Source organism: Dipodomys spectabilis, unplaced genomic scaffold (assembly GCF_019054845.1).
Source record: "Dipodomys spectabilis isolate Male_0828 unplaced genomic scaffold, ASM1905484v1 ptg000207l, whole genome shotgun sequence".
NCBI lineage: Eukaryota > Metazoa > Chordata > Mammalia > Rodentia > Heteromyidae > Dipodomys > Dipodomys spectabilis.
This window is the reverse complement of record NW_024870884.1, coordinates 10,045,165-10,063,059: the sequence shown is the minus strand read 5'-3', so window position 1 is coordinate 10,063,059 and position 17,895 is coordinate 10,045,165. Positions and strand designations below refer to the sequence as shown.

At 42.5% G+C, this 17,895-nt stretch overlaps 1 protein-coding gene across 2 annotated transcripts in view; it reads left to right on the top strand.

The window, feature by feature from the left end:
* The first annotated feature begins 6,094 nt into the window (after positions 1-6,094).
* Positions 6,095-17,895, top strand: part of Dna2 (DNA replication helicase/nuclease 2) — a 37,342-nt gene continuing 25,541 nt past the window's right edge. For both annotated transcript variants that reach the window (XR_006150148.1, XM_042696553.1), the window contains exons 1-6: positions 6,095-6,269; positions 7,898-8,080; positions 9,542-9,725; positions 11,739-11,884; positions 13,506-13,637; positions 14,891-15,110. Coding sequence is in view for 1 of the 2 variants with exons in the window: in XM_042696553.1 (XP_042552487.1) it covers positions 6,193-6,269; positions 7,898-8,080; positions 9,542-9,725; positions 11,739-11,884; positions 13,506-13,637; positions 14,891-15,110 (942 nt within the window). In the remaining variant the exon portion in view is untranslated. The remainder of the gene's footprint in view (positions 6,270-7,897; positions 8,081-9,541; positions 9,726-11,738; positions 11,885-13,505; positions 13,638-14,890; positions 15,111-17,895) is intronic.

Below are 17,895 nucleotides of genomic sequence, written 5' to 3'. Positions count from 1 at the left end.
CCACATGAACAAAAAAATTAATAACATTAGCTTTATCATATTTTTCCAAGCTTTTCATTGTAATGATTTTTGGAGGGATGGACTGTGTTAGCCTTACACATGCTAAGCACGTGTGCACCACTGAATTATATCTGCCGTCTGTAATTCAGTTTGACTTTCTTTTTTTCTTTTTTTTGGTGGTTATGGGGCTTGAACTCAGGGCCTGGGTGCTGTCCCTAAGCCTCTTTGTGTTCAAGGCTAGTGCTCTGCCACTTGAGCCACAGCACCACTTCTGTTTTTTGAGTGGTTAATTGGAGAGAAGAATCTCATGGGGGCGGGGGCGCTGGGAAGGTGGCTCATGGTAGAATTCTTGCCTTGCATGCATGAGGCCCTGGGTTCGATTCCTCAGCACCACATAAGCAGAAAAAGCCAGAAGTGGCACTGTGGCTGAAATTGTAGAGCACTAGCCTTGAGCTGAAGAGCTGAGGGACAGTGTCCACAACTGGCCAAAAAAAAAAAAAGAATCTCGTGGGGACTTTCCTGCCCCGGCTGGTTTCAAACCGAGATTCTCAAATCTCAGCCTCTGAGTAGCTCGATTATAGGTGTGAGCCACTGGCACCTGGACTATCTCTTTCTTTTTTTCTTTTCTTTCTTTCTTTTTTTTTTTTCTTGCTCTGCCACTTGAGCCACAGCTCTAGTTCCAGCTTTTTGCTGGTTAATTGAAGGTAAGAATCTCATGGACTTTTCTGGCCAGGCTGGCTTTGAACAAAAATCCTCAGATTCTCAGCCTCCTAAGTAGGTAGGATTACAGGCACAAGCCACTGGGATCTGTGTGTGTGTGTGTGTGTGTGTGTATGTGTGGTGTGTGTGTGTGTGTGTGTGTGTGTGAGATCTGGGGTGTGTGTATGTGTTGGCCGTGGGGCTTAAATTCTGGTCCTGTGCAATGTCCCTTAGCTCTGTAGCTCAAGGCTAGTGCTCTACCACTTTGAGCCACAGTGCCATTTCCAGTTTCCTGGTGATTAATTGGAGGAATTTCCTGCCTAGGCTGCAGATGTCAGCCTTTTGAGTAGCTGGGATTATAGGCATGAGCCACCAGTGCCCAGCCAGTGCCTGTTTTTTATTTATATTTTCCCAATGTAATACCAGGAATCTGTACTAGGGCTTAATGCATGTTAAGCGCACACTCTGCCAGTGAACTAAATCCTCAGCCCTTAAAATCACAATTTTTCAATGATTCTAGTGTGTGTGTGTGTGTGTGTGTGTGTGTGTGTGTGTAACATTGGGGGGATTAAACCCAGGGCCTTGCTTATGCTAGGCAAGTGGTTAACCTCTGAATGTCATCTCTGGCCCTGAATCTCAGTTTAGTATTAACAGAATCCTGGGTTTCACTGCAGCAAAATGATGAGAACTGAAATTTTAAGTGCTATGAAATATATCCAGCATTGAATATTACTTTTTTTTGCTTCCTATTTCTTTTTCATTGGATATAAGAACAAGCAAATTTACCTTCATTTTTAAAGTTTTTTATTTTAGTTTTTTTACCATGCTGGGCATTGAACTTGGGGACTTTGTACTAACATGTGCAAGCACTGTACCACTCACTGATATACCCCCAAACCCTTTTAATTTTTTGTAAAAAAAAAAAAAAGATGTATTTAAAAAGTATCAATTTAAAAAGTAAAAAAGTGTCATGGTTTGCTCTGTGTTATTAGCCAGGTAGTATGAGTATTTTACATCTGTTATTAGAGGTCAGTGTGAATTTCCCAAAGACAGTAATAAATATTTAATATCTTTGCTCTTAAAAAGTTACTCTGTAGGTATGTTTTGTTAAATGATTTGGTATATACTAGAATATTTAAGTGGACTATGAAATATCAATTGATGTATATTTGAGTATCAAAAAATATTTCTGAGGAATTATGTTGTAATATGAGAAGTTCTTCCATGTAAAGTAATTTTGTATACTATAAACAAGTAAAAATACAACATATGATTTGTTAACTTATATGAGAAAACTACTTAAGATTAAGATCCAATTATTGTCCTATCTTTAGAAATAGTGGTTTAGGTAAGCTGGAAATGTAGCTTAGTGGTAGCTTGCTTGACTAGCATGCGTGAGGCCCTGGCTTCTATTTCTCAGTACCAAATAAACAGAAAAAGCCAGGCGTGGTGCTGTGGCTCAAGTGGTAGAGTGCTACTAGCATTGAGCAAAAGAAGCTCAAGGTCAGTGCCCAGGCCCTGGGTTCAAGCCTCATAACCACCAAGGAAAAAAAAAATAGTGGTTTAGGCCAGATAGCTGTAATCCTAGCTACTTAGAAGGCTGAGTATTTCCAATTAACCAGCAAAATGCCAAATTTGGAAGTATGGCTCAAGTAGTTAAGCTACCAGCTGTGAACAAAAATCTAAGTGAGAGCAAGAGGCTCTGCACTTAAGCATCTAGAATTGGCAAAAACCAAAAAGCAAACAAAAAATCTCAACATCAACAAGAAAGATTTTACAGAATTGATGTGAATGTGTATGTGTGTACATCCGTGTATGTCCAACCTAGGGCTTGAACCCAGGGCCTGGATGCTGACCCTAAGCTTTTTATTTGCTTAAGGCTGGTGCTCTACCGTTTCTGGCATTTTGGTGGTTTATTGGAGGCAAGAGTCTCATAGACTTTCCTGTCTGGGCTGGCTTTTAACTCCTATCCTTCTGAGTAGCTAGGATTGATTACAGGCACGGGCCACGGGTGACCCAGCTCTCATGTGATTATTATTATTTCCTCCTCCTCCTCTCCTCTTCCTCCTCCTCCTCTACCACCTTTTCCTTCTCCTCCTCCTCCTCCTCTCTTTTGTCATTTATGAGGCTTGAACTCAGGGCTAAGGTGCTCTCCCTGAGATTTTGTGCTCAAGGCTACTGCTATACTACTTTGAGACACAGTTTTATTCCCTGTTTTCTGGTGGTTAATTGGATATAAGAGTGTCAAGGGCTGGGTGCCAGTGGTTCACGCCTATAATCCTAGCTACTCAGGAGGCTGAGATCTGAGAATTGCCATTCAAAGCCATCCTGGACAGGAATGTCTGGGAGACTCATCTCCAATTAACCACCAGAAAACTGGAAATGGTACTATGGCTCAAGTGGTAGGTAGAGTGGTAGCCTTGAGCTGAAGAGCTCAGGAACAGCACCCAGGCCCAGAGTTTAAGCCCCCCCCCCCCATCACCACCGGAAGAAAAAAATAAGTCTAATGGACTTTACTGCCCAGGCTGGCTCTGAACCATGATCCTCAGATCTCAGACTCATGAGTAGCTAGGATTATAGGTGTGAGTCATCATTGCCCATTTTCTGATGTGATTTTTAAAACATGAAAAGTAACTTGTAAGTATTATATTTCTGTGTCAATTTTTGTTTTGCATAAGAGATTTTTGTCATAAGCTGGTTTCATTTTCAAAGTCCTTATTTTAAAAAGAAATATGTATCTTTGTATGATTTTATAGGTGTTCCAGCAAGTAGAAATACCTGTGTTTCTAAAACTATTTTGTATATTTTAATTTCTGGACCACACTGTAGCTGACTAAAGGCATTAAGTCTTAAGATAATTTAAATGTTTAAAATAAGTATCTCACTTGTGTTATCAATAAAGGGGAATGACAAATATTTTTTAAGTAAAAATTTGCATTCTATGTTACAGAATTCATTGGATATTAAAATAAAATTTTATCCTTGTTTTGATGCTGTTTATTTGTTTCTTTAGTGCCAGTCCTGGGACTTGAACTCAAGCCTGGGAGCTGTCCCTAAGCTTTTGTGGGCAAGGATAGCACTCTACCACTTAAGCCATAACTCCACTTCCAGTTTTTTTGGTGTTTAATTGGAGGTAAGAATCTAACGGTCTTTCCTCCCCTGGCTGGCTTTGAACCATGATCCTCAGATCTTAGCCTCCTGAGTAGCTATGGTCACAGGCAAGAGCACAGGCATCTGGCTTATGGTTTTATTTTGTTTTTTTGGTTGGTCGTGGGGCTTGACCTCTGAGCCTGGGCACTGTCCCTCAGCTCTTCAGCTCAAGGCTAGCACTTGAGCCACAGAGCCACTTCCTATTTTCTGATGGCTAATTGGAGATAAAGAGTGTCAGGTACTTTGTTGCCTGGTTAACTTTGAACTGTAGTTCTCAGACCTCAGCCTTCCTCATGAATAGCTAGGATTATAGGCATGAGCCACCAGTGCCCAGTCTGTTCTAAATATTTTTGACACCTTAACTCAATCCTTACAATAATACTCCGAGATACCTGCTATTTAATATTTCTTTTTTATATATGGGGTTGCAGGGATCCAGGGAGATTAAATGGTAAGCCATGGATCTGTGGTTCCTACTCAGCTAGTCTCAGTCTAGAGCTTAACACAGCAGTTATCTTGTTGATATAAAATTCTAATATGTCAGCCTGCTTCTATGCCATGTCAGTGGACACAAGCCAATTTTTAAATTGATTACAGGAATATTTTTGGAAAGTGATTATGTAAAAGCAAGTAAGCATGGGAGCTATTTCAGAAAAGGCAAGGAAGTGTTTTCTTGATATGCTATGTAATACCACAAGATGACATGTAGAAAACAGAAAGGAACCAGTCAAAGAGTTACAGAGGAATAATGACCCACAGGGAGAGAAAAGCATATACAAAATCCCTGAAACAGGCAAAAGGTTGACTTCACAGAGGAATTGCTGATGTGAAGAAATCCTGGCCAGGAAAGGGGAAGCAACTGAAGGGTCTAGAGAAATAGACAAAGGCCACATTTGTAGGATGAGGTAATGATTGTGCTTTTGTTCTAAATGCAACGGAAAGCTTTTGAAGGTTTTTGATAGGGAAATAAAATTTATTAAATAAAAATTGATTAGGTGGGTGCTGGTGGCTTATGACTGTACTCAGGGGGTTGAGATTTGAGGATTGAGATTATAAACCAGCCTGGGCAGGAAAGTCTGTGAGGCTCAGAATTTCCAATAAACCACCAGAAAACCGGAAGTGGCAGTGTGGTTCAAGTGCTAGCGCCTTCGGCTTTGAGCTGAAGACCTGAGGGACAGCATTCAGGCCCAGAGTTCAAGCCCCATGACAGGCCAAAAAAAAAAAAATTGATTATTGATAAAATTTAATAAAGATCACTGTCAACAATGGTTTGAAGTTAAAACAAATCAACAAAAGGAAATAAAGTAAATGCACTAGATCTGAAGACTGGGAGGTTGGGGGTGGGGAGGTGAAGCGGGGAGAGCTGGTATGTAGCAAAGCACTAGCAAATGTAACATCCTGAGTTCGATCCCCAGTATTAATGAAGACAAAAAATAGTTAAGAGTGTGGAAAGAAGTTCAAAGCAGGAGCTGGTAGTTTTGGAAATCTAATTGTGATGCAATGGAGTTTCTCTCTTTTTTTTTTTTTTCCCTGCCAGCCCTGGAGCATGAACTCTGGGCCTGGACGCTGTCCCTCAGCTCTTCAGCTCAAGGCTAGCGCTCTACCATTTGAGCCACAGCGCCACTTCTGGTTTTCTGGTGGTTAATTGGAGATAAGAGTCTCACAACGTTCCAGCTCCGGCTGACTTTGAACCGGGATCCTCAGATCTCAGCCTCCAGGGTAGCTAGGATTACAGGCGTGAGCCACCGGCGCCCGGCTTTTTCTTTTTTTTTGGTTGGGGTGGGGCTTGAACTCAGTCTGGGCGCTGTCCCTGAGCTGCTTTTGCTCAAGGCTAGCACCCTATCATTTGAGCCAGTATCGCGTCTGGCTTTTCCCGTTTCTGTGGGGCTTCCTGCAGGCTAGGCACGCACTTCCCTTCGCCATGGGGTTTCTGACAGCTTCTAATCTCAGTTTTTCAGGGGGGAAGGAAAGGATGTCTGTCGTCCAGGATATTCCAGATTCCAAAGCTAACGGGACACCTAACTTGGAGCATCTGCAAACACGTTTTAGGGTGCAAACACGTGCTGGGCCCGGGTCGGGACATCGGCAGGGAAAGGCAGGACAATTAGATTCCGCTGAGGGAGGAAAACTTACCTGGCCTCGTGGCCGGGGCGGGCCAAGTGAGGCGCCTTCAGGTGATTGGCTGGGCCGCCCCGGTCACGTGGGACCGCGGAGGGTCTGCGCAGGCGCCGGGGTGGCGCGCGGGCTCCCGCTTCTTCCCACTCCTCAGGGTTTGGGCCCTGGCCCCCCAGGTCCTTTTGACCTGACTCGGGCGGGAGACAGGTTGCTATCCCCAAGTCCCGCATGGAGCCGCTGGACGAACTGGAGCTGCTGATGGAGAAGAGTTTCGGGGAGGAGCCTGCTACAGCGCCGACCGACCAGTGAGCGGAGCGCGTCCTGGAGTGGGGAACCGCGGGAGATTTGAATGGAAGGGGCGGGAGAGGCCGCGCTCCGGCCGGCTCGGGGCCCCGGGGTCCCCGGCAGCCCCCGGAGCCGGGGCCCGCCTCACAGGGCTTTCTTTGGGGTCACCCTCGTCCAGAACGAGAAGACTCCTGCCCCACGCTGAAGTCCTTCCCTTGATTTTACTCTGCCACGATTCGGGAGGGCCTGGGCTCCTGTTTTCCCTAGCAGAAAATGAGAAGAAAATTAAAATTGGATGGTTTTCTTGGAAGAACTAAGCCCAGGGAGAACTCTGCAGGGGCCGCTTGGGTTTGGGTTTTGTACTAGCAATATCAGCTTTATTGCTGTTTGAGACTGGGTCTGCCTAGTAACCCGGCTGGCCTTGAACTCGTGATCCTCCTGTTGTCGTCTCCTTAGAGTGCAAATACAACCATTACCCTTGGAGATCCCCTAGGCCTCACAGCAGACTTTGGAGGGGGGCAATCTTTCTTTTCCTTCCTTCCTTCCTTCCTTCCTTCCTTCCTTCCTTCCTTCCTTCCTTCCTTCCTTCCTTCCTTCCTTCCTTCCTTCCTTCCTTCCTTCTCTCTTTCCTTCCTTTCTCTCTCTCTCTCTCTCTCCCCCCCCTCCCTTTCTCTCTTTCTCTTCTTTCCTTTCCCTTCTTTACAGTCCTGGGATTTGAACTCAGGGGCTGGGTGCTGTCCCTGTGCCTCTCTGTGCTCAAGACTAGCACTCTAGCACCTGAGCCACAGTGCCACTTCTGACCTTTTCTGTTTATGTGGTACTGAAGAATTGAATCCAGGGCTTGGAAGCACTGTCTCTACCACTAAGCCACATTCCCAGCCCAGACTCTGGGAAATTTATAGCCTCAGGCTAGTTGGGAGAATTCAGTAGAACTTGTACAAAATAACAAAGTGTACAGGCTGATGACACATAACTTTAGGGGTAATGTGAAAGGTATTGGAAGTTTATAATTGGAGAGGGAATGGCTTTGGGTTTCAATTGGTCACTCACTAATTCAGTCCACTAGGAAAGAATAGTCCAAAGACGTTTTTTGTTTGTTAATTATCATGAATTAGCTATACAAGGTTGGGGGGGTTATTTTGATAGTTCTACTCAGATAAGTTTTGTTTGGATTTATGGGCAGGGACTTACACGTTCTGGGCAATTGTACAACTGAACCATATCACTAGGGTAAGAGTTTTTTGTGTTGTTTGTTTTTTCAGTATTGAGAATGAAAAGTTGTTTTGTTTTTGTGCTGGTACCAGGGCTTTAACTTAGGGCTTCTTGCTCTTACTGGGCTTTCCTGCACACAACTGGTGCTCTACTATTTGAGCCATGCCTCCAGTCTGTTATTTTGTTAATTAGAAAAGGAGCATCACAAATTTCTGCCTGGACTGGCTTTTAATTCTTCAGATTTCAGCCTTTTGAGCAGGTAGGTTTACAGTTGTGAGCCACTGACCAAGTTTTTATAATGGAAAAATTTCTAGTATATCTTTGCTTAGTTTTACCTATTTTAGCTAAAGGTCATGATGCTGATCTTTTCAGAAGAAACACATTGAATGGTTTCTTCATGGCTGTGCTAAAGTAGTTTTGTATATATTCACTTTAGATTTCAGAACAAGGTGGAAGTGTCCTTTCCTAAAACGATTCTGAGTAGAGGAATAGACAACCGCTATCTGGTGTTAACAGTGGATCTTGTACAGAATGAAGAAGGAAATTATGAAAAACACCTAGTCATCACTGCTTCCCCATCACTGGAACACAGAGAAATGTGTATCCTTAGGAATGACTGGTGAGTTTGTGTGACTCAATCACTGATACCTTCTTGTGGGTGTGTGTGGTGCTTGGTGTTGAACCCAACGCCTTGTGTATTTGAGGCAAACACTCTTTCACTCAACTATACCTTCATTTTCAGGGTGCCATCTTGAAACATCAGATGGCTTGTTTGGATGTTGCTATAATTCAATTGTTTATTTGAACATGGTTGGCTACATAAAAATTGTGGCCATTACCCAACTCTTTTTTTGGTCATGGGGCTTGAACTCAGGGCCTGGGTGTTGTCTCTGAGCTCTTTTGCTCAAGGCTTACCACTTTGAGTCACAGTGCCACTTTGTGGCCATTACCCAGCATCTCAAGTTCATTGTTCCTAAACATTGATCTTTTTTTCTTACAATTTTTATTGTCATTTGAAAAATCATATACAGATTGAGCATCCTTTATCTGAAATGCTTGAGATCAGAAATGTTTTGGATTTTTATTCATTTTAGATTTTGGAATATTTGTACTATTTGCACTAACTTTGCTTCTTTGTCTAGGCTGCAAATTAGTTTGAACTAGATAGATTCCATATTTGTTAGACCAGTTTTGTCTTCATTGATCAAGGCTTATGAAAGCTGTAAATGTGCGTTAAGTCTTAGGAATAAAAGACTTGCTGGGTGCCAGTGACAATCCTAGCTGTTCAGAAGGCTGAGATCTGAGGATTACAGTTCAAGCCAGCCTGGACAGGAAAGTCTGTGAGACTCTTATCTTCAATTAACCACCAGAAAACCGGAAGTGGGGCTGTGGCTCAAGTGGTAGAGCACTAGCCTTGAGCTGAAGAGCTCAGGGACAGCTCCCAGGCCCAAAGTTCAAGCCCCATGACTGACAAAAATAACTAAATGAAAGAAAGAAAGAAAAAGACTTAACATCAAACAAAATTCACAGTTGAAGCTATACTAGTAAAGCTTGGTGACTTTTCTGACTGACATTACTGACACGAAGCAGTTTCCTCTTCAGACTTTACAGCAAACCCTTGAGTTATGTATGTGTCCTAGCCCTAGAGCTTGAACTCTGGGCTTGGGTGCTGTCTCATAGCTTTTTTTGCTCAAGGCTAGCACTCTTAACATGAACACAGCTCCACTTCTGGCTTTTTTTTTTTTTTGTAATTAATTGGAAATAAGAGTCTCATGGATTTTTCTGCCCTGGCTGGCTTTGAAGCTCAACCCTCAGATTTCAGCCCTCTGAATAGCTAGGAGTATAGATGTGAGCCACCAGCCTCCTAGCTGGTGTTTTATTTTAAAAAGATTGAGAGGTTTAGAGACAGTGATTTCTTCTTTAGATAAAATACTTTTCTTCCCCCCAGTACTGAGGTTTGACTCAGATCCTTGACCTGGCTTTTTTGCCTTGCAATAAATTACTTTTTTTAAAGCCTTCTTCATGTTTAAATGTAGGAACATAAATAATGCTTTGTACTGTAACTTTGTTCTATTTTCAGGTGTTCTGTACCAGTAAAGCCAGGGGATATCGTTCATTTGGAGGGAGAGGTTACGTCTGATACTTGGATAATAGATGAAGATTTTGGATATTTGATTCTATATCCAGACATGCTGATTTCTGGCACAAGCATAGCCAGTAGTATTCGATGTATGAGAAGAGCTGTCTTGAGTGAAACTTTTAGGGTAAGTAATACATCTAATGTTAATATAGGGACAGAGTTTATAGAGGGACACCCTACCTTTTCTTTTTTCTGTGCTCTGGATGGAACCCAGAATCTCTCACATGTAAGGTACATACTCTACCCCTGTGCAATATCCCTAGCCTTTAAAGAACTCTTTTACATTCACTGTTTCATGTAATCCTTCTTTCAGCATTCCTACTAGGTAGATAGATGTTAATTAACATTTTACATAACTAGTAAGTGGCAGGGCTAGGATTCAAAGGCAGGTGCCTAAATTCTTTGTGTATGTGAGAGTGTGTGTGTGTTTTACTGGGGTTTGAACTCAACTGTTGGCAGACATTCTACCACTGAGCCATTTCTCTAGGTCTCGTTTGTGCTGGTTTTTTTTTTTTATAAACGTATTTTTTTATTGTGAAAATACTGTACAGAGGGGTTACAATTACATGGATAAGATAATGAATACATTTCTTATCAAGCATTGTAGCCTCCTCCTTTGTTTCCCCTTCCATCCCTTCGCATCCTCCCCCCCCCCCGTCCCCCCACCAAAGTTGTAAAGTTCATTTTTCGACATAACTTGTACATCTCATGTTGCAATGGGTCCTCCTGTATCCCTGTTTTAATGATTTGTTTTTTCCCCGTCTCCTCCACATATACCAACATCAAATACAGTGAAAGCAGGGGTTATACGATGGAGGAAGGACATACAAAGCAACAAAGATATAATCTTATAAATTTGTTAGAAACAATCGCATGAAAGATCTCTCTTTTTTTTTTTTTGTCAGTCGTGGGGCTTGAGCTCTAGGCCTGGGAGCTGTCCCTGAGCAATTCAGCTCCAGGCTCATGCTCTACCACTTGAGCCATATGTGCTGGTTATTTTTGAGATAGGGTCTCACTTCCAGCCTAGCTACATGTCTGGGTTATGATTATGATCCAATTTTTTGCTTTCTACCTTAGCCAGAATGATAGGCATGTACCATCACACCCTGCTTCTTTAGTTGAGATAGAGACTTGCAGACTTTCCGACCTGGGCTATCCTGGACCTTGATCTTCCTAATCTTAGTCTCTTAAGTAGCTAGGATGACAAGTATGAACCATCAGCACCCAGCTTATCTCAAACTATTTTTTTTTTTTTTTGGTCCGGTCCTGGGGCCTGAACTCTGGGCCTGGAGGCTGTCCCTTAGCTCTTCAGCTCAAGGCTAGCACTCTACCACTTGAGCCACAGCGCCACTTCCGGCTTTTTTCTTTTTTGCTTATGTGGTGCTGAGGAATCGAACCCAGGGCCTCATGCATGCAAGGCAAGCACTCTACCACTGAGCCACCTTCCCAGCCCTCAAACTATTTTTTTTGGTAATGGTCCTGGGGCTTGAACTTAGGACCTGAGCACTGTCTTTTTCTTTTTTTCTTAAGGCTGGCACTGTGCCACTTGAGTCACAGCTCCACTTCTGGCTTTTTGGTGGTTAGTGGGAGGTAAGAAGAATCTCCTGTCTGGGCTGGCTTTGAATTGAGATTCTCAGATCTTAGCCACTGGTACTTGGCTCACTTCTGGCTTTTTGCTGGTTAATTGGACATAAGTCTTTTTTTTTTTTTTTTTTTTGCCGGTCATGGGGCCTGAACTCTGGGCCTGAGTGCTGTCCCTCAGCTCTTCAGCTCAAGGCTAGCGCCCTACCGCTGAAGCCACAGTGCCACTTCTGGCTTTTTCTGCTTATGTGGTACTGAGGAATCGAACCCAGGGCCTCATACACGTGAGGCAAACACTCTACCACTGAGCAACCTTCCCAGTCCCACATGAGTCTTTTGGACTTCTGCCTAAACTGGCTCCAAATCTCTAGCCTCTAGGTGTCAGCTGCCTGAGTAGCTAGGATTGCAGGTGTATGTGAACCATGAGTGTCCTGTGGTAATTGTAACCAAGCATTAATATTTCGTCATTTGTCTTATCAGTGTACTTTGGCTATGATGGTTGAATAGTATGCAATGTATGTTATAAGATAGAATGCTGTATGCTTTATTTTTATAGGGCTCCGATTCAGCTACCCGCCACATGCTGATTGGCACAGTCCTCCATGAAGTATTCCAAAAGGCAATTAATAATAGTTTTGCCCCTGAAAAACTGCAAGAAATTGCTTTTCAAACCGTTCAGGAAATAAGGCATTTGAAGGAAATGTGAGTACTTGTGAGAAGACTGCAGGGACAGTTGTTTTTTTTTTTTTGGGGGGGGGGAAGGGAGGGGAGAGGAGGGGAAGAGGGGGGAAGGGGGCTTGAACTCTGGGCGCTGTCCTTCAGCTCTTAAACTCAAGGCGGGCACTCTACCACTTGAGCCACAGCTATACTTCTGGTTTTCTGAGTGTTGTTTTTTTTTTTTATAAGAGTCTCATGGACTTCCCTGTCTGGGCTGGCTTTGAACCATGATCCTCAGATCTCAGCCTCCTGAGTAGCTAAGATTACGGGTGTGAGCCACCAGAGTCCGGCTTGGCAGGAACAATTTTTTTTTTTTTGGGTCTGGTCGTGGGGCCTGAACTCTGGGCCTGGGCGCTGTCCCTCAGCTCTTCAGCTCAAGGCTAGCGCTCTACCACTTGAGCCACAGCGCCACTTCCAGCTTTTTTCTTTTTTCTTATGTGGTGGTGAGGAATCGAACCCAGGGCCTCATGCATGCAAGGCAAGCGCTCTACCACTGAGCCACCTTCCCAGCCCCTGCAGGGACAATTTTTAAACAACCTCTTGCTTAGCTTTTAGGTTTCTAGATTTAGACTTTTCAGGGTAGGTTAGTGTAACCTACAATGCAGACTGCAAGCTTGTGTGACCCTGTTACAAGTCTGTGAAGAGGTCCTGAAATGAACACAACAGGAATTCTTAGATTAACAATATCTAAATATTCTCACAGTGCTGAATAGATTCCTTACCTGTTCTCAGGGAATGTGTACTGAATATTTTTGCATTAGTTCTAGAACTAGTATGTTACTAAAAATTGTGTGAGTTTATAGTCAGCTGGAAGCAATTTCAAAGTCTAACTACTTACTTAAAGATTCTGGAAAAAGTGATAAGCATATCTCACTCTCTCTTTTTTTTTTTTTTTTCTTTACTATTATACGGGCTTGAATTCAGGGCCTGGGTGCTCTCCCTTAGTTTTTTTACTCATGGCTGATATTCTACCACTTGAGCCACAACTTCACATCTGGCTTTTTGCTTGTTAATTGAGTTTCATGGAGTCGCCTGCCCAGTTTGGCTTCAGACTGCTAATCTTAGAACTCAGCCTCCTAGATAGCTAGGATTATAGGTGTGAGCTACTGGCACCCAGCTATCTCTTATTTGTTTTGAGGTACTCTAGTTATCATATAACAGTAGAATCATGTATTTATCCTTTTGTGACTAGTTTACTTCACTTAATATTATGGTTAACTTAGCATTTGATTTCAATTTCACCTAGATTTAAGGTTCATCAATGTTGTAGCTTGTGTTAGAATTCTTTTTCTTTTGAATGCTGGACTCAAACCTTATATGTGTTGAGTGCATGTTTTATCATTTTATCCTTTTTAATGCTGAACAATATTCTTTTACATATCTAACCACATTTTAATTCACTTTAGTTAGACAATTGGATTGTCTATTTAGATTATTTTTCCTTATTTATGTTTCTATTATTTACTTACTACTGGTCCTGGGCTTGAACTTAAGGCCTGAGAGCACTGGTCCTGAGTTTTTTTGCTCAGGACTCTCTCTCTACCATTTGAGCCATCCTCTACTTCCTTATAATAATTTTCCTATATTTAATATTTTGTTTTGACAGGTACCGCTTAAACCTAAAGCAGGATGAAATATTGCAAGATATAGAGGAATATCTTCCTTCATTTTCTAAATGGGCTGGAGACTTCATGCATAAGAATACTTCATCTGACTCTCCTCAGATGCAGCTCTCTCTGTAAGAAATACATTTTATCAAGTGTTCATATTTTTAGATCCATATCCCATTCTTGATGTTGAATCAAAGTTGTTTTTTTTTTTCCTTCTTTTTAACAACTGAGTTTTAAAGAGCCAGACACAAGCCTGGTGCTGTTGGCTCACATCTATGATCCTAGCTACTTAGAAGGCTGAGATCTGAGGATTGTGGTTTGAAGCCAGCCTGGCAGGAAAGTCCATGAGACTCTTATCTCCAATTAACTACTCAGAAAAGCCAAAGTGGCACTGTGGTTCAAGTGGTAGGGTGCTATCCTTGAGTACAAAGAGGCTCAGGGACAGTACCTGGGCATTGTGTTCAAGCCCCAGGACTAGCAAGAAAAAAAAAAAAAAGCCAGATACTAGTGGTTCATGCCTGTAAAAAAAGTCCATGAGACTTTTTTTTTCCCCCTGTGGGGCTTGAACTCTGTACCTGAGTGCTATCCCTCAGCTCTTCAGCTCAAAGCGATCACTCTACCACTTAGCCACAGTCCCACTTCCAGTTTTCTGAGTAGTTTATTGGAGATAAGAGTCTCATGGACTTTCCTGCCCAGGCTGGCTTTGAACTGTGATCCTCAGATCTCAGCCTTCTGAGTAGCTAAGATTACAAGCATGAGTCAACGATGCCTGCCATGAGACTCTTGATCTCTTAATAATCTACTCAGAAAAAGCTGGAAGTGACACTGTGGCTTAAGTGGTAGTGAAACAAAGAGTTTCAGGGATAGCACCCAGGCCTGGAGTTCAGGCCCCAGGATCAGCAAAAAGTCTTACGGACTTTTCTGCCCAACCTGGCTTTAAAGGACAATCCTCAGATCTCAGCCTTCTGAGTAGCTAGGATTACAAGAACTCACCAGCCCAGAGGGTTTACATTTATAACAAGTTCTCCAGTGATGCAAAGCTCCTGTTTTAGGGACCACTCTTTAAGATTCTAAAAGAGTGTAATAAATGTGTATTAGAGCCTGTAAATATATATTAGAGCCAGAAATAATAGTGACCCTCTGTAGTCGCAGCATTTTGGATGAGGAAGCAGGAAGAATGCAAGCTTGGGCCAGTTTGGGTTATATGGTGAATTCCAGGTGAGTCTGGGTTATGTAGTGTGACCTTGTCACACAACACAAATAGAAGAAGATATGTAGATTCTTTCCTGTCCCCATATTCAGTGAAACATTCAGGGCCAACAGATGTGAAAAGAGCTTTGTTTAATTAAGAGGTTTTGTGTTCTTTTTTTTTTTTTTCCAGTCCAAGTGATGGTAGTCACAGTAATTCGACATGCAGCATTGAAGTAACAGACTCACTAGATATTGAAGAAAGCATTTGGTCTCCTAGGTTTGGCTTGAAGGGCAAAATTGATGTTACAGTTGGTGTGAAAATACATCGAGGGTCTAAAACTCATTATAAGATAATGCCACTGGAACTTAAAACTGGCAAAGAATCAAATTCTGTTGAACACCGCAGTCAGGTATTTATCTGAAGAAAATGGATGTTTAATGTATTTAAATATGTAATCTTCTTGATATCTTTTGGTTCAATTCAGGTAATTTTGTGTGTTTGTGTTTGCCAGTCCTAGGGCTTGAACTCAGGGCCTGGGTACTGTCCCTGAGCTTCTTTTGCTCAAGGCTAGCACTCTACCACTTGAGTCACAGTGCCATTTCCAGCTTTTTCTGCTTATGTGGTACTCAGGAATCAAACCCAGGGCTTCATGCGTGGTAGACAAACACTCTACCACTGAGCCACATTCCCAGCCTAGGTAGTGTTTGAGTAGTTGAGTAGTAGCTTTATGTATTTTTAAATTTGTAATGCATCATGATTTTCAGGTTGTTTTATCAATATTTATGTGCTGAATAGATAATTTTCTCCACAAGAGTAATATAACTGAATTTGTAAGCTAGTGATCCCATCTTTTTTTTTTTTTTTTGGTCTATCATGAGGCTTGAACTCTGGGCCTGGGCACTGTCCCTGAGCTCTTCAGCTCAAGGTGAGCACTCTACAACTTAAGCCATAGTGCCACTTCAGGTTTTCTGGTGGTTTATTGGAGATAAGAGTCTCAGGGATTTTCCTGCCCAGGCTGGCTTTGAACTGTGATCCTCAGATCTCAGCCTCTTGAGTAACTAGGATTACAGGTACCTGGCTTAGTGATCCCATTTCTGGCTACTAAACTACTAGTTTAAATAAATAATGCTCTAAAAGAAAATCCTTATCTGGTTAATTAGAGATAAGAGTCTCAGATTTTTCTGCTTAAGCTGGCTTTGAACCTAGATCCTCAGATCTCAGCCTCCTGAGTGGCTAGTGAGCCCACTGGTGCCCACCTACTTTCTTAACCAGCATTAAAAGTTCCACAAAGGCTTTTCTGTTTGGGAATGAAAAGTAAAGTAAGCTTGTTTTCACTTATTACTGGATTTTACAGACATTGGGAGTGGTTGGAAATACGGCTTTCTCCTGTTAAGAAGTTTTAAATTTTCAGTTGATAATACAGAAATGCTGCAATTGCAAACTAAAGACTTGTGTAAATGTAGGCCCTCTTAAGCAGGGAAAATCATGCGAAGATAGGAGACAGACTCTGAAGTCAAAGGTGTAAATAGAGGTGGGGAAGTTGCTCAGTGGTAGGAATGCTTGCTGCATGCTCGAGACCCGCTTCCATTACCAACTCCTCAAATTAAATGTACCTTTTGTAGGTGAGAGTGAAAATTCTTTAGTTAATTTTTTTTTTTTTTCTTCTGTCGTGGGACTTGAACTCTGGGTCTGGGCACTGTCCCTGAGCTCCTCAGCTCGAGGCTAGCACTCTACCACTTGAGCCACAGTGCCACTTCTGTTTTTGTGGTGGTTTATTGGAGATAAGAGTCTCACAGACTTTCCTGCCCAGGCTGGCTTTGAACTATGATCCTCAGATCTCAGCCTCCTGAGTAGTAGTACAGGCCACCAGTGCCAGGCTTTAGTTGATATTGTTAAAACTTGACTGAAATTTCTTACAAGCTAAGCATTTCAACGTCGACATCATCTGAGTTCAAGTTCTTTTTTGTGTAGGTCAATCATTGCTCCAATTTGCTGTGCTTTCAACTCAGAGAATATTACTGTGTTAAATTATATTTATTTGATAAACTTTTATCTTTACAAGGAGAGAAGCCACAATAACTTTTTTTTGGGGGGGGGGGGGTTGGTCGTGGGGCCTGAACTCTGGGCCTGGGTGCTGTCCCTCAGCTCTTCAGCTCAAGGCTAGCGCTCTACCACTTGTGCCACAGCGCCACTTCTGGCTTTTTTCTTTTTGCTCATGTGGTGCTGAGGAATCGAACCCAGGGCCTCATGCATGCAAGGCAAGCGTTCTACCACTGAGCCACCTTCCCAGCCCAGCATAACTTTGAGTGTGTGTTTGTGTGTGTGCACGCATGTGCGTGTGCTCATGCTAATCATGGGGTTTGGATTCAGGGCCTGGGCAAGGTCTTTGAGCTTCTTTTGTTCCACCACTTGAGCCATAACTCCACAACTTTTTGTTGAGTAATTTATTGGAGATAAAAGTCTCATAGACTTTGCTGCCCAGGCTGATTTTGAACTGTGATCCTCAGATTTCAGTCTTCTGTGTAGCTAGGATTACTTTTAAGAATAAAATAGAGCCAGTACCAGTGGCTCACTGGCTCATGCCTGTAATCCTAGCTAATTAGGAGGCTGAGATGCAAGGATCACAGTTCAAAGCCAGCCTGGGCAGGAAAGTCCATGAGACTCTTATCTCCAATTAACCACCAGAAAACCAGAAGTGGCTTCATAGCTGAAGAACAAAACAGTAATTTTTTTTCTTTTCTTTTTTTTTTTGCTAGTCTTGGGGTTCTAATTCAGGGCCTGGACACTGTCCCTGAGCTTCTTTTGCTCAAGGCTAGTATTCTACCACTTGAGCCACAGTGCCACTTCTGGCTTTTTCTGTTTACTGAGGAATTGAATCCAGGGCTTCATGCATGGTAGGCTAGCACTCTACCACTAAGCCACATTCCCAGCCCATAAGTTCTTTATTTAATTTAATTTTTATTTATTTTTTTTCTGTGTGGGGGATGAAGCCTATATAGCCTTTAGTATTCTAGTTAATCGTTTTTTCCACTGAGTCAACCCCTATACTTTTTAATATTAGGGGAAAAATGAGGTAATTTATTAGAGCAAGGCTCAAAAATGTTGGCATTTTTGGTTTAGGTCACTAAACCAACTGAGGGACATTGGTGAAAATGAACTACTCAAAGGCAGTGATGGGGGAGAGAGGGAATAAG